Genomic DNA, 24,982 nt, shown 5'->3' on the forward strand with positions numbered 1-24,982 from the left:
ATATTCTGGTTACAATTCTTAATACAGAAGAGAACATTGGAGGGAAAGAAATTTACAGTTAAAATGAGAATGATCATGAGACTTTATGATGATGATATTTATTATTAATAATAAAATGATTATTGTCGATGTCACTGTTGTTTTTGTAATGACAAAAAAATGATGCGATTAAACGTGTGTAAATCACATTATTGTATATTCAAAACGATACACAAAAGATGATTGAAAAGTAAATGGAAACGTAAAAGTCTCTTAAAGGTCAGTGATAAAATTATGTGTGGGACACATTATTGTATGATATTTATTTCTTTATTAATTATGCTTTTGACATACTGTTTGATGCCATGTAAGCACCTGGTCTTTGGAGCGAGTTGTTTATGAATACCCTCACAGTGTTGTTTGTTTCCTTTGTGATGACACAGAGTATTTTCTGAGTATAAATAAGTGCTGGATACTGACGGGCAATGACACATTCTATGTGGGAAGGTGGCGACTTCAGGTGAGTTTTAAAATGCACTACAGCTCTGCGGAAACTATTAATTTGATGTGTTGCCTGATACAATTATTGCTCATGTTTTGGAAAACATTTTTTATTTTTTGTCTATGCTGGAAAAAATGAAATGATAGATCACATAGACCAGTGAATCATATATATATATATTGTAATATATATATATATATTTATATAAAGAAAAACCTTTAAAAAATCTTTTGGCATCAGATCATATATTGTAATTCATTTGTGACTTTTTTCTTGTAATTGTAATTGTAAGACATAGTATAAATTATTTTATTACCTAATAATTATGTCATAGGCTATAAAGTAGCACAACATTTAATTAAATTACTTTTTATCATTTGTTTTCATATGTAAAAAAACAAAAACAAAACAACAACAATCTGTAAATAATATTTTGTCTCTAAATTCCTAGGTAACTTTAACATGTAAAAGAGCATACATTTTTCCTGTTAATATTGTGCTTACTTATCATAGTGAAACATTTGGGGGACAGAAAGACATAACATTTAACATAAAAATTTTTTTAAAGTAGCATGAATTGCCTTTCATCTTCCACAAGAAAACTTGTGCTCAACCTCTGCAGACTGACATGTTAGATGGTCTTTCGTCTCTAGAGTGTCCTTTGCCACTCACGGAAGAATAATATTGCTGCATGCCATCTGCATGTGATCTATGACCTTTGATACAATTTGAAGAATCTACCATTGCATTTATTCCTTTGATGTGAGATTTTATCTGTCTTTTTTCAGATTTATATTTTTATCCTATAAAGAGCCTTTCACTCTCGTTTTTAACCAGAACAGCACAGGAAGACAACGGCTGACTACAGAGGTGCAAGGTAAAGAACGCTGTTTCTTGGTGAATATTTACTTACAGTACTTGTTTCTGAAATATGCTTGATTTAATACTGCTTGTCATTTAATGATAACTTTGATGACAAAGTATTCCATGCAGGCCTTAGATGAGACAGCTATGGATTACGATATTTCCAAATTATCAAAAATTTGTATGGATACTCAAATCTGAATTCACATTACCTGCATGCACATGAGATGTATGTCGGGACTTAATTGCTTGTGAAGATTCTAATTTGGTGCTAATGAACGCTCATTTCCCAGGGAAAACATTTTCAAATCATAGGACTATTATAATTCTTTAAAAAAAATTTTAATTTGAACACTTGCGTTGCATGGCTGAATAATATTTTAACCTTGTTGTAAAGCAAATGATTATGATACTATGTATGTCGCATATGAAATTGAGATTATTGAAATTATTTACTGTTTATCTTTACTGCATGTACGCCTATACTCAAACGTTGGAAATATGAAAGTGGGAGGATAAAACAGATCAATTTATGGTCACTGTGAGTCATTTTGTTTTGTTTTTTCTCAAATCTTCGCGGATAACATCCTTATTTTACGAACAAAGTTTTTTTTTTTTTTTTACTTTCATGTGGTAGAGATGGAATGGAAAGTAGCTGACAAATATTGATGCCCATATGTAGTTTCATTTAGATTATGTCTTGTGAGGCAGGTAAAATGTATGTGAAAAGAGGAAAAATGATCAAGTGAGATAGTGAGTAATATTCCATCGCTGAGTGGTGTGAACCTGAAAGCAAAATTACATATGGAGTGCCAGACACTCCTCACATTGCCAGGAAAAGCAAATGACTTGGAATATTAATGAAAGTATTGTCATTTTTCTTATTTTTATTCTTAATAGATGAAATGAAAATAAATTTTAACTGAATTTTCATGTTTGCTTGCATTCGATGTTTGTTTAAAGTGTAGAGGAGTGCATGAAAACATCTTTTTATTGTTATAGATGCACTGATCTCAGCTCAGGCTCAATAACACCACCAACCACATTCTATCGCTGTCTTATATCCCTTATCCTGTTCCTGGGTTGCTTCTTTCGTGCATGTTTTTGCAAAATGCAAAGTGTGTGTCTGTGGTTTCCTGAGAGGTGGGAGAGGTTTGTGTCTTGTATGACAGATAGATGTCATGCATGTTTTGGGTATGCATTCAAGCAACTCACATGTTTAGGCTTTTTTGGAGACTTTAACATAAAATAGGAAAGTTAGAGATTAGAGATTGTCAGAAATAATAATGGTCTTGTGACTACTGTAAAATATGTATTCACAAAGAGAATACCAGTCACTCGCTTTGCTTTCCTCATTCACCCCTTTGGTGCTTACAGGAAAACTCCGCCATTAGAGTCTGTGTTCCTAGAACTCACATTCCTTACATGCATGTCGAATTTCATGTAATTATACCGGCTCCATTCTTCTGTTCCCTCTTGGTTTTCTGTGAGATGCCAATAGTATTTCTTTTGCCTTCTCTATAGTATACTTTTTAGGTGTGGCCATGTTTGCATATATTTCCAACTAATTTCTATCAGGTAAACACATTCCCGGGGGTTCATGAAGGTACTGAAGGGGTCTGTGTACTGATATATAAAACAGAACTTTTTTTTTTAAATTCAGTAAATTTCATAGATGCAGGGTAAGATGGTTAACGATATCCCCCTTAAGAACAGTCTGTATTTACCTTTAAACTGTAACATATTTAGATATAAGTTTAGCATGTGCAGGATGATGCCAGTGTGGTATTATGGGAAATAAGTAGAAACATTTGCTAATTTAGTTGTTTTAGCACAAAATGTAAAATTATTCAAAGAGGCCATTTTGCTTCACTACTGGGGGTAAGAAGGGGTAAACATTTACAGAATGTATAAATTACTTCTGATATAATTTCTTATTCATATTTAAAGTGTCATTAATGTAAAATACTAAATTAAATATTCTATGTTGAATAACTGAATAACCGACAAAGCAGAATCCCAGTAAGAGAGATCCATCTGAAAGGTAAATGCATTATATATATAATGGAAGATATGTCACAATAGCAACACTATGAATTCAAATGAAATGATTTCACTCAATTAACCTACAGGTTTTACTGAAAAGGAAGATATCCAGTATTTTCATCTAATTAATGAAAATACTGAATAATAATCCCATTAATTACAATAAGTATTAAATGTAAAAATAGTTACACTAGTAACAACTTGCCACTTAGAGGGTGGGCATCTTACCCCAAGGGTCTAATTCTTCTTATTTCAAAATAAAAACTGTATATTGTACTCCACAAATCAAAAAGCATTAATGTGACCATAGATCCCTCATTAACAAGTAGACACACAAAAAACTTTGCTTTTCAACATAATACAATGTTATTGATTACTATTTTCCAGAGACAAAAATTTAGATCAAAACTGTTTCAGCTGACTAAATCTCATGAATATTGATAAAATTACCAAATTAAAAATACCATAGCCATTCATCAAAAATGTTGAGATTAGATTTTTTTAAGCGATCATATTTCCTAATACAGGAAAATACAATGCTAAGTTAACCTTAAAGATAAATTTAAGAAGCTAACATTCAGGTAAATGTTTCATTGTCTCTCCTACAGTATATATTATGTAAAATTAAAATGTAATGTGCAAGTTTGCAACTCTGTACATCAATCTGCAATCTTTTTCAAACTCTTGACTTCAGGAATGCCTCAATCTGAGAGAGACAAAAGAGTGAGTGGGAGAGAAAATGAACGAGAGCCACCACTAAAAGAAGAGCGGGATGCATCTCCCCCTCTGTTATACAAATCTTCTTCACCACGGCCCGTGGAACATCTTTCTTCTGGGGTACGTTGTGTGAGTGAGCTTTATTCTCTGGTACTTTCTGTAACGATGCCTTAAAAAGGACGACATCCCTTTGTAGGTTGTTTGCATATAATTTACACTGCATTTTCTGGAGATTCAAAATAGTTTTCTGTATAGAAGTATTTTGTTTAATAAAATTGTTGTTAATTTTCTTGCTATGTGTATTTTTTGTTACATGTTATACATTTATATTTGTATATATATTTGTTCTTAATGTTTATAATTTTTATTTTCTGTTTGTCCTGATCACAAATAAAACATCCTCTGTGCCAGGTACATTAATAAACTACTGATGTTTAAAAGCTATAGTACAAATGTGCTGTAGCTCTCGGTGAATGGCCTTTATTGTGTTGGCCTGATTCTCTGTGTGTTTGTGTGCAGAGAGCTGCTGATGAGGAACGGTTGCAGTTTCTTCAGCTGGTGTTTCAGAATTCTCAGTCTGGCCCAATCAGGCCATCTGTACTTCGCTCTCCGGCTCTCCTGCTTCAGGGTTTGTGTTCCAATGAATTATTCAAACTTCACATTTTTCCTTGACATAGTCAAAGTGGTGAAATCCTCAGAGGTATCATTATATTCCATATATTTACATGTTATGATGAGCAAAGGCATTTTAAATCACAAAACTGCCATTGCATACAACTAATTCAAATTGTTTCAAAGTGTTTCAACTCAAAAGGTTTCAAAATAAATAAAAACAAAACATAAACTCTGTCTGAAGGATGTGCTGTTTAACAATGTAGTTATTTTATATAATACTGTTGTGGTCATATGTTTCTGTACCCCTTGTAGAATCTTCAAAATGCTCATTTAAAAAATTTATTTTTAAAGAGTGATCATTAAAATTGCAGGTTATTTTTTATGTAGTACTAACTGAATAGTACTAACGGACGCTAAACGAAATTTACAACTGGTTCACAAGAATGTTCTTCTACTTCCGTCACAATCCTCCTACATGGAAGGTACTAAACATGCTGACACTGCCAACTAACCATCAGTTTGAGATCTGGAGACAGTCCCATTTCTGTTCAGTTTGAAACTCAATTTAAGCATTTTTTAAATATTAAAATGTATAATATGTATAATAATATTTTTGAATCATATTGTGCTTGTGCGTCTTATTTAATGCCATATAAATTAGCTTAATTAAAACAAAAAACCTCCAGTCTTGAGCAGGTTTATTTATTAGATCCTGAGATTGGCCTGACATTTATATATATTTATTTATATTTATGTCCACATGGTGGAGCTCTTGACATAAGATCATACTGAATAATGGCAGTAGACCTGTTTCATATGAATATCAATTACATTCTCTGATTAACAGCTATTTCAACCTTTTTCTCAGAATGCTGTGCGACACAATCTTAGTCTCCACAAATGCTTTGTGCGGGTGGACGGGAGGACAGGGGCGGTGTGGACAGTGGACGAAGAAGAGTTTCAGAAGAGAAAAGGGCAGCTGAAGGATGTGCTGTTTAACAATGTAGTTATTTTATATAATACTGTTGTGGTCATATGTTTCTGTACCCCTTGTAGAATCTTCAAAATGCTCATTTAAAAAATTTATTTTTAAAGAGTGATCATTAAAATTGCAGGTTATTTTTTATGTAGTACTAACTGAATAGTACTAACTGAATTTACACAAATAACTCTGCAAACAACAACAACAACAATAATAATAATTATTGTTGTTGTTGTTATGTTTAATTTTTTAATAATTTGCAGATTCTGCAAGGGGTGTGTAAATGTTTGACCACAACTGTCAAGATCAATATTTTATTATGCTGTGATTGCAGTGTATTATTCATAGTATTTATATGTAATGTTATACAGTATATTATATATTTAGATATACTATTTTATTTATTACTGTTAATATAATATATATTATAGAATATATTAACACACGCACACACACACACACATAATTTAAAGACAATTTAAATGATTTTAGTTGAGATTTATAGTTTTAAAAACATCTTTTATACATATATTTATATAGTGTATTTTACTAATTTAAAAACAATATAATATAATAAATAGCTGAAAAAAATAATTTGTTAAAGTACTTAAAGTGTGCACTATTTTGCCTTATTCTTTAGCAAATGAGAGCAACCCAACAGCCTTGAACAGAAGAAAAGACACAGGTCACAGTGCGCAGAATTCCATCCAAGCTGTTTCTGGATCAAGCCAGCACAGGAAACAATCTTCCAGCTTTCATTCTCACAGGTAAGTACAGGTAAGAAAATAAAATTGTAATGGTATTAAATGTTCATCAGTAAGTATCTTGATGTCCCTCATGTGTCCTTCTCAGCCCAGTCGAGTCAGAAATCCAGAGATCCAACTCTTTTTTTGTAAACGGACAATGTCGCTGGCCAGGCTGTGACAAAGTCTTTGAAGGGTATACACATTTTCTGAGGTAAGTCTATAAGTTTTTTTTTTACTATCTGAAGTAACATCAGCAAGCCTTCCTTGTTGGAATTGATCATTTTCAAACTTTAGAGCACAGCTTTTGATTCTCATCCTGTCTAGACATCTGAACCGAGACCACAGCACAGATGAGAAAACGATTGCACAGTGGCGAGTTCAGCAAGACCTGGTACGCCACATGGAGAATCAGGTACATCAGTGATATAGTCTTTCACGGGCAGCACACACAAATCACGCTTTGCATCATTGATCATCATCAGTTATCATGAATGACGCACAAGAAAGTGAATCATGGTTTCATTGGTTTTGAGTCATTGAGTGTGAACCCAAAAGAATCAAACGTCTTGGTAACAGTGGTTTGAAAACCCACTGGCTCTAACAAGCTATATGTGATGATTTCAGCTCATTCAGGAGAAGCAGAAACTTCACGCCATGCAACTTCACCTTCATCTGTTTGAATGCATCTCGACGCGTACCGTAAGACTCTTCAGAATACTCTGACACTGCCACAAGTTTCATGAGAGCGTCTAGATATAGCGATTCTCACAGTGAACACGACATTTCCTTTTTGTGACTTCATGAAACGTCAGTAAATTTATAGAAAGTGCAGATGAACAAGTCGTATCTTAAGACGTCTACGGAAAACCATATCTGTGCTCAATATCGCTCTCATATGTAGGTGTGTTCTCTTGTGTGTTCTCATTCAGGGAGTTGCTACAGGCTGGTGGAGGCCGCTGGCACAAAATTTGCCCCGGGTGGGGGAGCCAGATGGCAGGACAGAAAGAGCTAGTGAAGCACCAGTACGACAGGAACCCTGGCACATACCCCTACCATACCTGCTGCCAGGTAAAACCTGCTTAAATCCAAAATACACATCTTGCTGTGCCCCTAACCACACACAATCTAGCTAAGAAGTGTCATTAGAAAAATCCAATCAAGTGAAACTGAAATGCAGACGCTGAAGTGGTTGGAAAATACACAGGTTAGTAAAGGTCACCATCTACTGCTGTTTACAGTGTGAATCTTATTCTTACTTCCTTTCGCTTTATGTGTTTATGTTGTTGGCCAGACAGTAGAAAGTTGGTGGTCTACCACTATGACTACAGTTGAAGCTGTGACATTGCTTGGTTCCTGTTGCCACACTTGGCATGCCAGCAGACCACAAAGGAAGCCTAAGGCCTGGAGCAAATGTAGTTTAGACGTACTCAGCTGGAGTTTTTCTCATAGGCTGTCTATTATAAAACCTTAATTTTGCATTTGCTAGATGTATTGCGCAAGTATATTATCGAAAATGACTGACTCATAGCCGTTACACGGCTGTACGTTTTGCACTTGCAGCAAAACTCAGCGACATACTTAAGGCACAATGCACGTATGAGGGTTTGTGATCAATTACCAAGAATATTGTGCAATGTTTTGCTTCTTAGTAATTTGGTTTTCTGGCAATTACAGATTTTGTCAGCAGTGTTGAATACTACAAATATGCCAATATACGACCTCCATATACATATGCTTTCTTAATCAGATGGGTAAGTACACATCTTTTGTTTGCCTTTATTGTATATATAGTATATCATATTTGATACATATTTTATTACATTTAATACATATTATATATATATACATATTAATTATTTATTATATATTTTTAATACATTTTGCTGATGCTCACTCTGAATTTTAAATGAATCCTTGTATTTTTAAAATAAAAAATATGTAATATATAAATAAATATCTGAAGAAATGCCAACTAGTCTTCCTTAAAATGAGACGTTACTGTCTTGCTTTATGTAATTTTATGTATGTAATGTATGTAAGTCTTTAAAACATTACATATATTTTGTCTATATATATATATATAGACAAAATGAATTAATGTAAGCATTTTTCAGTGTAACATTTTTATATGTTGTGCTAAATCTGGTTAAAATGATTAAAAATGAAATACAACAGCAATAACATATTAGAATATTCAAAATTAACTCCAACCTGACCAGAAGAGGGCATCTGTGTGCGCGCACATTTTTGGGTGTGGTAATTCTGTAACAGAGCAGGCAAAGACAAAAAGCATCAAAGCTGCTGGAATGAAAGACAAAGAAATTTCCTCTCCACATTTCTAAATCGTATTCTGATCACACTTATACTGTAAAACAACTTAAAACTGGTCAAAGGTCAAATTGTATGTTGAATCAAATATGTCTTATGAAATTCCTCACCATGTTAATTTGAATTAGAATTCCATTCTTTTTCTGCTTATTCTTCCTCAGGACACTTTTTTTTTCACCCTATTTTGCACATCTGTGACTTCATGCTGCAGTCTAAAGGTGGAGAGTACATAAATCAACTGCATCTGCTCCCCTGTGGTTCTGTTTTGTCTTCCAGCTTGATGGGAATGGATCCATCTCTCATGATGCTTCAGCCTGTGCTTTTGTGTTCCTCTGCCACCACAGGCTTTTGCTCACCCTTACATTCCAGTGCCACTATATGAATTCCATTCCAATGCCATTGATGGTGGGTTGGCACTGCATTATATATATAATAGTTCACATTTTCCAATACACGGATTAAAACTGGTCAAAGGTCAAATTGTATGTTGAATCAAATATGTCTTGTGAAATTCCTCACCATGATAATTTGAATTAGAATTCCATTCTTTTTCTGCTTATTCTTCCTCAGGACACTTTTTTTTCACCCTATTTTGCACATCATGCTGCAGTCTAAAGGTGGAGAGTACATAAATCAACTGCATCTGCTCCCCTGTGGTTCTCTGTTTTGTCTTCCAGCTTGATGGGAATGGATCCATCTCTCATGATGCTTCAGCCTGTGCTTTTGTGTTCCTCTGCCACCACAGGCTTTTGCTCACCCTTACATTCCAGTGCCACTATATGAATTCCATTCCAATGCCATTGATGGTGGGTTGGCACTGCATTATATATATAATAGTTCACATTTTCCAATACACGGATATAATCTTACATGTATTAAAGCTTCCGCTAAGTAAAATAGTGCACTACGACGTACAAAAGCACCAAGTAGCCTACTTCGTATGACACAAGTGTGTCTTCGGTGTGATACAAAAGTAATGGCAGTCATGAACAAATGGGTCTGCCTGGACAAATCATTAGAGATGGAACAAACAATGCAACAACAAACATTTGAACAAACAATCAATTTAACAAATTGCTCCGCAAAAAATAAAATAAAAGAAATGGATGCACTCGAAACACTGCACTTGGGTGACACCTGCTGGTCAAAACAGTAAATTTGAACACAACCCAAAAGACATCTTTTACAAACCAATTAATGTTTTATGAAAGTGTAACTGCAAGTCAATGAATTCAATTGATTATGAAGTGTATGTTTAATTTATATTATTTTTTTATTTGTAGTGCTTGTTTTATGTTTTTGGGCAATACTTGACTAAGAAGGCCAATTAGAAACCATTTTCACTCTACCTTTTTAATTATGCATGCATGTTTGTTACAATTAATTAAAACCATTAGACACAGTTTCGTGTTTTCACCTCTAGCGGCGAACCACCGGAAAGTTTCGAAACAAGGTTCAAAACATAATGACGAAACGAAGCCTCTTTTGCATAAACCATGCTATTTATTAACTTCTTAAATAATTAAGAATCATGTAATAAACTTAAATAAATAACTTATTAATTTTATGAATTTCTATAAATAATTTTAGTTTCTGAAATGCACTGGTGTTTTCCGAAAAGACAGAATATTCCACTCGTTTTATTGCTCACATTTTTCAGCTGTCTCAATGGGACTCCTCATGCCCGCTGATAATTTTATTGGTCAGCACTTATCTGACAAAATATTTCAAACCCTATTTTTTTCTCTTGTTTCCGGCCTTGAGTCCTGCAGATGTATTATGATAGGCAGTTGACAGCCGCAGGCTAGAGTTAGCTGGACCTTAATTACACCTCATTATACTGGCCTCTGGACAGCTTCACTGTTTCTGACAGCTGCCTCTCTCTGTGTCAGGTGCTTATTACCTGCTCTTCCTCCCCTGTGGACTTCCAAACAGGTGTCTCAGCCCGTGTCTGTGTTATACGACTGCTGTTTTCATTACCTGAACCTGCCCTTAGATATGCAGTGGAAAGAGAGGATGGTATGTCCTTAGTGGCCTTTCTGCAGAGTTTTACAGCCAGAGAAAACATTCAGCTTTAATGGACAGTGTCCCCCTTTTCTTTTGTTTAGCATTTTCAGGCTAGATAGTTGAGCATAATCATAGCTCTTTTCTATACACTCAGAATAGGTGTGTTTTGGTGGAAAGTGTGTCATCTCTGAGATTTTTTTCACAGGTTTAAATGTTATGATTACAGAATGTTCTGTAATTTTGTTTTTAATGTATTGCAATGGAGCTCAGATACCTATTCATTCTTCTATTGTAGACTGTACTGTCAAGTTTTTCCTGAATGGTCTGTTTGGTGGACTACAATGGTAAGAATAAAATAGTCTATTCTTGAATCCAATTCATGTGTTTTCTATCACCAACTTGACCCTTTCCCCTCAAATACTGAAACTACTGTTTTTAGAATGCGCGATGTGTCGCTGACTGTCCAAACTAAAGCATGTGACACGCATGAGGTTCGCATTTGGATGTATCTTGCTAAGCACTGTGCACTTTGGCACCCCATAAACCCGGGTAAAGAGCAGTGCTAACCCCGTTTCTAAATTACAAGTGTAAAATGTTACCCGGGGTTATAAAAGCAGGGTTTAGATCCAGGTGTTAAGCGCAGTGTGAAAAGCTCTATGGAATGGTAGTGCACTGCACAAAGTCTGATTCTTATTCAATTTGTCCCCCAGAACAGGAGACAAACTAGTTCATCTAGGCATACAGCACAACGGTGAATATCTCACACCTCATTAGCTGTCGCTCTTTGACAAGAAAACAGACTCAACAGAGAATTGGGCTTGTAGGTTTTGTTTCACCTGTCTCGTCAGTCCCTGACAACTTCCCATCTCTGAAACATGCAAACGCTCGACATGGAGCCAGCAGGCTGGTATGTTTGACAGGCCGGGACAGAGATAAGGAATAGCATAAATGACACTCCTTCAACTAGACCACATCACAGAGAAGAGCCATAAATAACTCAGCACCTGTACAACCTGATGCAAACAGCTGCACTATAACCCGTAATTTTTCAGGTTTGCTGGGTGAAAATTGCTTTGAAAAGCATCTCAAAAGTGTTAATTCTTTACATTTCCTTAGATGTTTTGTCAGACAGCCAGCTTTTCAGTAACATCATTTATTTGTGATTTAAAAACCCACTTTTTGGGGGTTTGATTATATAAAGATTATATAAAGATATTTGTTAATGTCCCTTTTCTGTTTCTTTGTTCTCAAGTGTGACTGAGTTTGTACTGGCGTGGGCCCCACGTGCTGACGTACCAGCCATCAAGCGCCCATATTCTCTGGTCTCAGCAGGAGGTAGACAGGCAGTGTTTTTCTGGTAAGTTCAGGGCTCTCTGCATTGTAAGTAGGATTATGAGGCTAAAGGCCATGCTTCACTCTCAGCCTGTCTGTCTATTCATCTTCCTAAAAGTGACTGTATGCTAATGACACACCCGCACCTATATGGGGGTGTAACTATAATTATGAGCACTGATGTCTTGTGGACTTTCAAAAAACCAATGTCCTAAAAAGACTCACACTCAAGGCAGAAAAACAGCTTTCAAGTGACCTTAATATAATAAAAATTCTGTATCCTGTAAGCTTTAAAAATCAGCCTCTCAGACATGAAACTGCCTGTATTAAAGAAGTAAGTAGATCTAAACACAGGCATTGGTGTGCACATGCACTAAAAACAGCTTACTATTTTTTAACGTAGTACTGTTTGCTGCGATGCCGACAATAGAAGACTATGTGCTCTGTAATTTAACTAATCTAATTTTTTCAGTGGTATTTTAATGCCTAAGGTGTCCATCCTAAAATGAATCTATTCAAAATGCAAGACCCGCCCCCCAAACTAATTGACAAAGTGAACGTGTTTCTGTTTTCTCAGTATGCCCAGTTCCATTTAGTTCAATTCAATTTACTTAATCCCAGATCCCTACGGTCTTCACTCTGCTGAAGATAGTAAATTTCCTGGTCCATGTTTAATACCGTTAGTCTCTTTTGTTCTTGTTTAAAGATGTCACTGATTTGCTTGTCTGTGAGGTTTGAGCCGTGTCTACACAGGACGCAGCTTAATTACATGAGTACACATTTATCTAAATTGCTGCTACTTGTATGACCTTGAAAGAGGAAAATCATATTTAGCAGAGAGACACATTTTAATAGGTTCTGCTAGACCTCATTAATTTCTCATCAGGAAAGGCCCTGGTCATCCATTCAGGTTTGAGAAACTTCAAGCTGGGCTTTTCTCCCCAAACACAGACGTAGGTATCTAAATAGACTATCTAAATTCATTACACCAATCCCCCATGTGTTTGATATTTTCTCACTAACTCTTTGTTCCTTCCAGCATCCCAGTTGCACAGCAGAATTTCCTGCACCGCATCTGCAATCTCCCTCACCTTGATGTTGTTAGACATATTACCTTGGAGAGAATGAAAGAGTCTTTCTGCAGGAGAGGATGAAAGGGCGCTGGCCTCCATCTTAGCAGCACGGAGACGATCTCTCCGCAGGGCACAGCAGCTCTCTGATGCCTCCTGAAAGCTCAGGACTTTCCTCAACTTTCAAGTCGTGATACAGTAGTCATATAGCTCTGGGGGAGAAAGAAACCATAATGGGAGAGGCGAGAGAGAGGGAATCTTATCTCCTTTTTTTCCTTTTAGCTTAACAAGTGCTGTGATCTAATTACCTGGGCAGAGACATCTGGAGATGTGAGAAGATTCTATAAAGACGACAAATATTCACTTGGAAATCGGTATGGAACAATCTCACCTGTTTGTTTTGACTTCATACTCTCTTAGGATGTGTTCACACTTGTAGTTTGGTTCTCTTGGTTCTATTGGTTTGCTTGGTGTGGACCAAACAAGAAAATAATATATTTAGTCCTGTTGTTCACACGGTCATTTTTACACCAAACCTAATGATACAAAACAAACGGCATAATGATAAGTTTGCAACCTTAATTGGACAGTTTTTATGACATTTTATGACATGATATTATGCAACTGAACTTACCAAACATCCAAAACAATGCTGCACTCAGCTAAATGTGCTTGTTTTATGTATGTGCACATATGATGGTATTTTTAGCAGCTGATAACTCACAAAGAACTTGTTACAAAAATGTGTAAAGGATTCAGCATGTAAATGTGTAAACATACAAATGAATGGAGACGGCGGTTCCGACAAATGTACCAAACTGTAACGAGCAGTATTAATAATGATAGTTCATATGACGAGAAAAGAGTGGGATTGGTTAGTTTTGATGTTTTTGGTCCATGTTGCATTCATTTTTCAGTTGAACCGCACCCGAGTTTGTTTGTAAGCAAGTCGAGAGACCCATCTTTTCAGGGGGTCTCGGTTCATTTGTTTAATGTACTAACAGAGCAATCACATTGATTTAGTGTGAATACGAAAAAAAAAGGTTCCAAAAGGGTTTTTGCAGCAATGCCATAGAAAAGCCATCTTTGGTTTCCCCCAAAAAACCTGTCAGTAAACAGTTCTTAAAAGAACCATTTTTTTCCTTAGGGTTAAGAACCTATTAAAAAATCTAAAGAACTTTTTTCCACTATGAAGAACCTGAAAAGGTTCCATGACAGTTAAAGTTCTTCATGGGACCATAGATGTCAACATTAAACCTTTATTTTTAGAGAGTGTAATAGTAGACAACCTGGATTAGACAGAACAAACCGATCCACTGCTGCTAATCAAATGCGTATGCACGTACAAACACAGAGAAAGCCGAACGAAGAGAGGATTTGAAGCCTGTTTGATTGGCGATGTGAACACAGGCATAGACATGTCATGCTTAATTCTGGTCCAGGGATTTCCAATGGGTTTGACTCCGGTAGACTGGTGTTTCTGTTGATGGGACTTTAAATGAGACAGTCTTGTAAAGCAGAGATCATGATATTAACAGCTTCCGTATAAACAATCTTACATGCATGAAAACACACATTCATGCCCAGGCGCACACAGAGACATGTGGGAACACACACACACACACACATGCATATATGCACATACAGCGAAGTGTAAGGAGAGTGGGAGGGAGGGGTGGAGAGATTAGGATGAAGAGCGAGAAGATGAATAGCAGGATAATTAGCCTCATCTCCCAGGACCTGACAGAAATATGCAGTTGAGATGGATGGAGTCCATGGAAAAATAGAGCCTATAGTCCACCCCCTGCCCCTCATTCACCCATCCCCCCCAAATCCTCTTCCCATCCCAGCATTCAAACGGGACTATGGAGAGAGGCAGAGCGAGAGAGAAAGAGTAAGAGCATCCCTATTGGGTTGGTTATCAAAAGCCCCTCGTTCCCCAGAAATCCTCTCTGAGAAGTCAGCGAGGAGAGTCTGAAAGAGAAAAACACAGTTTTAAACCTAGCTGACAAAGAAAGCCACAAAACTCAGTAAAAATCACCATAGAGCCTTAGCAGAGTTACCACAGTTTCTTTTTAGATATTTTTTATAAAAAATATATATGTATTTGAACATTAAAAAAATATAATTTTACATAAAAGTTCAACAACATGCAAATAAAATAAATCTTTTCTTCTTCTATTTAAACTGTCAGTGGTTTATTAATAATTAAAATAAATTGTGTAGATTTATTGAGATCTGAGCCCTGTTAAGAACAGAAGTTGATCCTGTTGCTTTGAATTTTTCCTATCAGGATGCCTTTCATATGGAGATAACCATCTTGGAAAGATAACATTGTTAGGCAGAGAAAATCCTTTTAGATGTTTTTCTAAAACAAGACACAATCCCTTTCTTTCCCAGACAGAAACCCCTTTGCAGGTTGTGTGTAACCTTTAGTATATGTCTAACTTTCTGTGATGCAGACTAAAAACATACACTTTAATCCTTTAAAAAACTTTAATCCTTCATCAGTGCTAAAAAAAACAAAACAAAAAAAACAAGTGGGAAGTGTGAAGATGTTCATCCACTGACTGAAAGCATCAATCTATCAATTTATGTCTCTTACTTTTTATGTTTCATATTTCTCTTTCTTGATGCTTGATGATCTTAGTTGACAAAAGCTGAGAGCGTAGCGTTGCATCTGTCAAATGAAAATGGAATCCATTATAATCAAATATACATTATAATCGCTGTTTACACCGGATGCACTGCGTTGCGTAGCGCCGACAGATGCCTGTTCTATTTCTGATGTACTTGCGCTACTTCTGACAAATTGATAAATGGCTTATAGACTTACCATTGAGGTGATCTTTTTGGAAGTTTTGCTTTGATGTGTCCAGTGTAAACAGCATGTCAATGGACATGCTCGGTGTAGAAAACTTTTTTGTCACATTATAACTGGAACAATCACTTGTTGAGTTGTGTTTGTTGCCTCTTTGAGTTATTGGGTGTATTTCTTTCCTTAAATATGTGGTTGTCATTGGTGTTTGTTTATTGCATTTTACGGAATAGCTGGTTGAAAATCTTGTTTTAACAAGCATTTTGCACATTGCAAGATGTCATCTTTTTCTGAGACCACTAGCTCAGAGCTTGCTAACAATAGTATATGCCTGACAAACAACGTCAAAAAATTGTCAATTTAACATTATTAAAATGATGACTATAACCCAATTTTATCAAGTAGATATGACTAAATGAAGTTTGTGCAGCAAGGCCAGATCTAATCCATTTAGGATTCTTTACCTTTCTTTCTTTTTATGCTTTTCTCATTAAAATAAATAGCAGGATTTCCTTAAATGTCTTTACACAGTGCTCTGGTGCAGGAGACTTATGAAATCAGTATGACACATGCTGCTAATGTTCAGCATTATTGAGAGTGTCTGCCAAATCTCCAAAATTATGTTAGATTAGATATGAGGTATTAGTTTGGACTAAGGCCTCCGTTATGGATTAACAGAGGTCTTTTTATTTTTTATTTGTCTAGTGACAAAAAACGTCACTAAATTCGCTGAAATAGTACTGCACTGTATTTAAATTACTGCAAGCCATTATCATTATTTTTAGTGCACACTCACCTCCTTTTTATGTAAATTACGATTAAAAAAAAAGGTTCCAAAAGGGTTTTTGCAGCAATGCCATAGAAAAGCCATCTTTGGTTTCCCCCAAAAAACCTGTCAGTAAACAGTTCTTAAAAGAACCATTTTTTTCCTTAGGGTTAAGAACCTATTAAAAAATCTAAAGAACTTTTTTCCACTATGAAGAACCTGAAAAGGTTCCATGACAGTTAAAGTTCTTCATGGGACCATAGATGTCAACATTAAACCTTTATTTTTAGAGAGTGTAATAGTAGACAACCTGGATTAGACAGAACAAACCGATCCACTGCTGCTAATCAAATGCGTATGCACGTACAAACACAGAGAAAGCCGAACGAAGAGAGGATTTGAAGCCTGTTTGATTGGCGATGTGAACACAGGCATAGACATGTCATGCTTAATTCTGGTCCAGGGATTTCCAATGGGTTTGACTCCGGTAGACTGGTGTTTCTGTTGATGGGACTTTAAATGAGACAGTCTTGTAAAGCAGAGATCATGATATTAACAGCTTCCGTATAAACAATCTTACATGCATGAAAACACACATTCATGCCCAGGCGCACACAGAGACATGTGGGAACACACACACACACACATGCATATATGTGCACATACAGCGAAGTGTAAACTAAAAAATTTACTAGCCAATGGTGATTCAATTGCCAAGGTGTCCGTAGAGGGCTGTTGCATATGATTCAATCTATTAAAATACATCTAGAATAAATCATAAATAGGGGCAGACAATGTATATATATTTATACCACTTCATATAGTTAATCAATTTCACACAAAGAGTACTGTTTCCCCCCCCAAATATACCATGATTACCAATGTGATATTGATTCTGATATTGAACAGTTCAATAAACAAGTTAAGAGACTTATGTTTTAGACACCATAATTCCTGTTTTCCCCAGAAATCCTCTCTGAGAAGTCAGCGAGGAGAGTCTGAAAGAGAAAAACACAGTTTTAAACCTAGCTGACAAAGAAAGCCACAAAACTCAGTAAAAATCACCATAGAGCCTTAGCAGAGTTACCACAGTTTCTTTTTAGATATTTTTTATAAAAAATATAGATGTATTTGAACATTAAAAAAATATAATTTTACATAAAAGTTCAACAACATGCAAATAAAATAAATATTTTCTTCTTCTATTTAAACTGTCAGTGGTTTATTAATAATTAAAATAAATTGTGTAGATTTATTGAGATCTGAGCCCTGTTAAGAACAGAAGTTGATCCTGTTGCTTTGAATTTTTCCTATCAGGATGCCTTTCATATGGAGATAACCATCTTGGAAAGATAACATTGTTAGGCAGAGAAAATCCTTTTAGATGTTTTTCTAAAACAAGACACAATCCCTTTCTTTCCCAGACAGAAACCCCTTTGCAGGTTGTGTGTAACCTTTAGTATATGTCTAACTTTCTGTGATGCAGACTAAAAACATACACTTTAATCCTTTAAAAAACTTTAATCCTTCATCAGTGCTAAAAAAAACAAAACAAAAAAAACAAGTGGGAAGTGTGAAGATGTTCATCCACTGACTGAAAGCATCAATCTATCAATTTATGTCTCTTACTTTTTATGTTTCATATTTCTCTTTCTTGATGCTTGATGATCTTAGTTGACAAAAGCTGAGAGCGTAGCGTTGCATCTGTCAAATGAAAATGGAATCCATTATAATCAAATATACATTATAATCGCTGTTTACACCGGATGCACTGCGTTGCGTAGCGCCGACAGATGCCTGTTCTATTTCTGATGTACTTGCGCTACTTCTGACAAATTGATAAATGGCTTATAGACTTACCATTGAGGTGATCTTTTTGGAAGTTTTGCTTTGATGTGTCCAGTGTAAACAGCATGTCAATGGACATGCTCGGTGTAGAAAACTTTTTTGTCACATTATAACTGGAACAATCACTTGTTGAGTTGTGTTTGTTGCCTCTTTGAGTTATTGGGTGTATTTCTTTCCTTAAATATGTGGTTGTCATTGGTGTTTGTTTATTGCATTTTACGGAATAGCTGGTTGAAAATCTTGTTTTAACAAGCATTTTGCACATTGCAAGATGTCATCTTTTTCTGAGACCACTAGCTCAGAGCTTGCTAACAATAGTATATGCCTGACAAACAACGTCAAAAAATTGTCAATTTAACATTATTAAAATGATGACTATAACCCAATTTTATCAAGTAGATATGACTAAATGAAGTTTGTGCAGCAAGGCCAGATCTAATCCATTTAGGATTCTTTACCTTTCTTTCTTTTTATGCTTTTCTCATTAAAATAAATAGCAGGATTTCCTTAAATGTCTTTACACAGTGCTCTGGTGCAGGAGACTTATGAAATCAGTATGACACATGCTGCTAATGTTCAGCATTATTGAGAGTGTCTGCCAAATCTCCAAAATTATGTTAGATTAGATATGAGGTATTAGTTTGGACTAAGGCCTCCGTTATGGATTAACAGAGGTTGGGGTTTTATTAGAAACAGAAACTCATATCCCCTTGACCTTAAGGTCAAATTCTTGTTGCATTATGTTTAACCACTTTTTTGTATTTGCCCTTTAATCAAATAAAAATGGGGTTCAGGATGTTTTTGGAAAAGAGTGTGAGTTTTATTAATTTTTTTATTTTTATATTTTTGCTTTTTCTCACCAAGGACCTTAAATAACTACAGGCGTTTAAGTTGTTTTCAGTGATATAGTTGATTGTTAAGTTAACGGTCTGAATCTAGAGACTGATGATTGGATTTCACATGTTCCCTTCTTTGAGTGGGTGTAATCTTAATGCTTTGACTCTTGGTGATCTCAGCAGAACCAGAATTTCTCGGTATGTTTCTCACTGATATAATCAGAGGCTCTCATTGGCCAGAGAAAACGGAAAGAGGCTTCTTTTGGGAAAAGCTGACAGTTACAGGTGGGTTTTGTTGACTCTCTCTCTGACCTTCTTCCTGTTCTCCCGTGGTCTGATGGGAAATTGTTCATATCCGTTGGAGAAAACCAACCCTCGCAAAAGTCTGTGGGTCATGCACGATGCATAGCCAAAGATACAGAATATGAAGTTCCCTCATTCATTTTTGCTCATGTTTGTCATCACGCTGTTTCAGAGAAAACCTAACAGTTAAACAAAATAACACCAAGTTTGAGAGTAACATATGGTGAAGTTCAACCATTTTCAGTGCTATTGTATGTGTGATTGTGCTTTGGGAACTTTCCATAATACTTTTGCAAGCTAAGTGAAGTCAAAATAACACATTCTAACTGTAAAATATTTGTAAGTTCCAGTATGCATCTGTGACTCTAGTACACAATAGGGATGACAGAACAAAATACTCTTGTAAACATTGGATCCTGCCATACTCTTCCTTGCACATTTTGGATAGGGATATATTTCCATGATATAGCTGCCAAAGCAAAGCAGTGATGCTGGAAAAAAACCACTGGAAAAGTTCAGAACGAATACGTAAGTCTCATGACTAAACCGGAAACTAAATTAGAGTAAGTCTCCAACAATATAATCATTGCAAACTCTTTTTGGAGGGAAAAGGAGAACAAAATATGAATATCACATGTATAAAATCAATCCATCATATTTTACAGGTATTTTAGGGCCTTTTAATTATAGAAGGAACCAAAATATGGACTGAATACATAAAAAATATATAAAACATAAGAAGTGACAAAAAGATCCTGTGTGCATGCTGCACCTAGCTGTAGTAATTTCCTCTTATAGAGGAAGTATGTAGGTGTTTCACATGCATCTGTTGGATGTGACTATCAGCTACATCAGATTGGGTGTTCAGAGGAAATCCTAGTGACAGTGCCCTGGGTGGGAAACTACACTTCACCGTTTTCTGATACTGCCTCTTATCCTGTTCAACACCAAAGCAAACAGAAGCACCAAATACTACTGTAGAGTGAAGCTCCATCTGTCCAACTCTCCAACTGTTTCTATATAAGTAATAATTATTTATGAGTAACAAATTTTTTGGTCCCACTTTATATTAAGTGGCCCTAATACCTGTGTACTTACATAGTAACTAGATGTGTACATAGTATGTAACCACAGTGTAAGTACACATTGGTACATAGTATCTACAGCTGTAATGTTTGTGTAACTACACATATGTAACAACCCACTGAATGGTATGAGTAAATACAGATGTGTAACCGGACATTGGTAACAACACTTTTTGGTAATGAAAGTACAAATGTGTAACAGGACTAACAGCACTTTTTGGTAAAGAAAGTGTTTACACTTTATATTAAGTAAACAATTCCTATGGATTTACCATGTAATTACTCTGATGTTACACAGCAGCGGCCAGTAAGTTAGGCTTTACATATAAATTGTGGTTGGTGTCCAGAATGTTACACTTTATATTAAGTGGACAGTTCCTGAGGAGTTACCATGTAAGTACACTGGTATTACAGTGGTGCACCAACTCCAACTCGAGATCCAACTCCTCCCACTTTACATATCCCTAAACCTACCCATCTCCACCCCCTGGATCAAATTGTTCCAATTACTCTTATACATATTGTTGTTACAAAATGTAGTTATATATGTCCTGTTACACGTTTGTACTTGCACAAACCATTCGGAGGGTTGTTACATGAGTGTAGTTACAGAAATATTACAGCTCTAGATACTATGTACCAATGTGTACTTACACTATGGTTACATAATATGTACACATCTAGTTACTATGTAAGTACACAGGTATTAGGGCCACTTAATATGAAGTGGGACCAATCTGTATTCATCAGTAGAACTACTTACATGCATACGCACCTGTTCTAAAATGATACGTGAAAACTTTTTCTGCCCACAGAAATATGAGTGAATGAGACCCAATGTTTAATTCACTTGCTCATCCGAAGTTGTAACTCTGATCGCCTGGACCTATACATGTAACTTATGGCATAAATGTCCACCTTCTAAAGTACATCTATTCAGTTCAATTCACAATACACAAAATTTCAAAGCAGCTTTACAGAAAATGCATGTTTCAAATTTTACAATCAAAAAGCCAAGGTGACTCTGTCAAAGAAAAAAATCAGTGATGAAGTATTGGAGAAAAACCTGAACTCATCATTGGAAGCCCATTCTCTGGCATAAGGTAATATTCAATGGCAATAATATATAGCTCTAAGGTCATACAAGTCATGGTTAGTATATATATGCCTAGTGGTCTCAAATCAAAAGTCACACACCTCACTCTCACAGAAAAGAAGTTTATTCCAAAATTAGAGGTAACTGACATAATTCAGTCAGCTTAAATATGTAACAAATATGCAAAAACAATTCGGTCTTAAGACTTGAAACAAAACTGGAACAAATGCCTTTTTGTGAAAACTGTGAAGAATTTTTCATTAAGATTTTCTGCATGTTTGTGTCATTGCCGGTATGACCCGCATTCCCTGAACCCCTTCACCCATAGCTGCACCTCTGTCGGCCGTCCCAAATCATTTTCTCCATGTGAAAGCAAACAAGAACGATCGATTCATCCTCCCAGCAGGTAAAGGAGCCCTGCAGCATTCTTGTCAGTAAAATCGTGAGCATCTACAGGAGTGAGGGATTGAATATTTGTGAGACGAGTAGGCTTATGACTGAGTTGGGGAGGTGAAGGGTCTTGGGCTCCATGGGAGAACAGGGTGACCCCCACACAAAGGGCCAAACAGAGACATGGGGTTTGTTTTGGAGGCAGACACACACACATGCACACGTAAGAGAGGAATTTGAGAATGCCCTGATGTGAATGCTGTCTTTAATCCTTTTCCTGGTCACCCTGCTTCTTTCGTTGTGGGCCACCAAGGCTGGACTGTCAGGAATCTCAAGAATTCTCAGAGCGCTTTTTACCCTATTCCTGCATAGAGACACCGGGCACAATGACAGCACTGCCCTGTCTGTGTACAGGGTCAGATCCCCCTCAGTGTCTTTCTCTCTCTATCTGCCACCTCTTTCCGCTCTCTTACCCCTCAACTGTGATGTGCCAAAAACCTGTTAACTATTGTGTTGGATATTGTAACAACATAAAGAGAGTAGCAAAATCAGTATCAGATGCACATGTAAGAATGTAACCAAGTATTTAATAATGAGGGGGACAAAAGATACAATTTTAGAAAGATATTAATCAACCATTTGAATACTAATGAAAATGAGTCCCACTGAATGTCTAAAGGTATTTTCCTGGTGACAGATATTTTAACATCTCTCAAAAGTGCTATTTGACTAAATCTAAATCCAGTAAAGTAAAATACAAGCAGTTTTGTTATTGTTAATTGAAACTAAAACTGTTATTAATGGTTTTTGGTAAAATAAATAAAGTTAAAATACAATAAAAGATAAATATTAAATGGAAAACTTTAGAACTGTTGCCTTGGCAACTAACTGAACTAAATAAGTTGAAGTACTAAAATTACTGAAATAAAAAATAAATTAAAGCTAATAAAATTAAAGGGGTCATATAATGCAATTTCAAATTTTCCTTTCTCTTTGGAGTGTTACAAGCTGTTCGTGCATAGATAAGATACCTAAAGTTGCAAAGACTAAAGTCTCAAACCCAAAGAGATATTCTTTATAAAAGTTAAGACTTGTCCACGCCCCCTAAAACGCCTCGTTCAAACAAGCCCCCACATGTCTACGTCACTGTGTGGGAAGATTTGCATAACGCCGCCCAAATGTTCACGCAAAAAAAGAAGGCGTAACTTTTATTCTCGCTGTAGTATTGTTGTTGCCACCGCCGCCATGTAGTGAAGGCGCTGTGTGTTTCGTTGTGAAAGTAAAACTACTTTGTTTGGCCTTCCAAAAGAGGACGATATCTGCTTTGTCATGCCTAGAGCTGATCCGTGCTGGTCACTGAGGAAATACATCAACTTCGCTAGGGTGTATCGCCGTATCGGCTTTCACCGTGGACGAAGCGGAGTCCGGCCCGGGGTCGTCACATGTGGTTGCCGCAAGCCCGCCGGCCGCTCCTTCGTCGAATCCGCCGGCCGTGCCATTCTCAAGCCCACCGGCCGCCGCTCACTCTAGCACGCCTGCCTCCGCTCACGGTACACAGCATCACAGTATGGTAAGGGGCGTAACATTTCCGTCACACGTTCTTTAAACTAAATTAAAATGAAAATATAAAAATGAAAGCTAATTCAAAATATTAATAAATTATATAATAGTATATAAATAATACTAAATTAACATATAATTAAAGCATTAGACCATTTTCAAATACAAGTGGTAGACTAAATTTTCCTACCTTTAATTAAAAAAATAAAAAATAAACACAGAAGCTACAAAATCTAAGCTTTTCAAAAGCAAAACCCAACCTGACTGTATCTGTTACACCAGATGTGGAATGATAAAGTAATAATCTCTTCCATTTTTGCCCTATAGAGCCAGGACACATTTTGTTGCTTGCTTGGTTTCTATTTCCGCGTCGTTGCGCTGGGTAGCCCTGCCCATTGTTTAATTTGATTGGTCTAAAATCAGCTCAACATGTACATTAAACATGAACTATCTTCTAATTGGCTGAGATTGTATCACACAGCAATTTCACCAGAAAACAGCACAGCTATACTGTGAAAAACACATCTGTTGTTTATAGTGATTTTTTCAGCTCAGCCCATAAGGCTCATGTAAAGTTACATTAAACACCAACATATAATCACCTCCCTCCACAGTCAGAGGTAGAAACTCCAATAATGCTACTTATTCTGTGAGGTTGTGTTTTCAAAATAGTCTAACACAGTGCACTAGCAGAAACATAATATTGAAATAATTTTAGACCCAAATGACTGGCTAAATGTTCAATTGGTAATATTTTCCGAGTTCTATTCATTTCAACATATCTGCCTTTAGAAGATAAGACTATTATCACCAGAGTGTCAGAGCGGATGACAGAAACCAGCTCTGTCTCACATCAGAGAGAATTAAATATGAGGCCTCACCCCGACTAGGAGGTTTATTATAACCCATGCAACCTGACACCAAGGGTAATAACTCTAAGTTAATAGGACTCAGTATTGGGAACTTCATGTACTAGCTTATAATTAATGATTCCCTCTTTGTAAGATTAATTTAAGGCCTGGTTTATTAGCTGGATGACAATCCCTCATTCAGTGCCTCAATCAGGCAGCGGGGGCTCCGTGCAGTTGAGTG

General features: G+C 36.1%; 1 protein-coding gene and 1 long non-coding RNA gene across 2 annotated transcripts; both read left to right on the plus strand.

The window, feature by feature from the left end:
- Nucleotides 1-464: 464 nt before the first annotated feature.
- On the plus strand, nucleotides 465-13,214 carry LOC107680010 (forkhead box protein P1-like). The gene is made up of 15 exons (XM_016475757.1): nucleotides 465-499; nucleotides 1,270-1,358; nucleotides 4,086-4,237; nucleotides 4,628-4,736; nucleotides 6,346-6,472; nucleotides 6,558-6,662; nucleotides 6,776-6,863; nucleotides 7,076-7,150; nucleotides 7,381-7,519; nucleotides 8,126-8,202; nucleotides 9,056-9,184; nucleotides 9,525-9,589; nucleotides 12,039-12,143; nucleotides 13,005-13,071; nucleotides 13,158-13,214. Exons 1-15 carry the CDS (start codon nucleotides 465-467, stop codon nucleotides 13,212-13,214), a joined length of 1,419 nt encoding a protein of 472 aa, XP_016331243.1.
- On the plus strand, nucleotides 5,131-5,702 carry LOC107680248 (uncharacterized). The gene is made up of 2 exons (XR_001633132.1): nucleotides 5,131-5,205; nucleotides 5,592-5,702. It is a non-coding gene; the product is annotated as an uncharacterized LOC107680248 (long non-coding RNA).
- Nucleotides 13,215-24,982: the final 11,768 nt, after the last annotated feature.

Source organism: Sinocyclocheilus anshuiensis, unplaced genomic scaffold, assembly GCF_001515605.1.
Source record: "Sinocyclocheilus anshuiensis isolate Anshui unplaced genomic scaffold, SAMN03320099.WGS_v1.1 scaffold13, whole genome shotgun sequence".
Taxonomy (NCBI): domain Eukaryota; kingdom Metazoa; phylum Chordata; class Actinopteri; order Cypriniformes; family Cyprinidae; genus Sinocyclocheilus; species Sinocyclocheilus anshuiensis.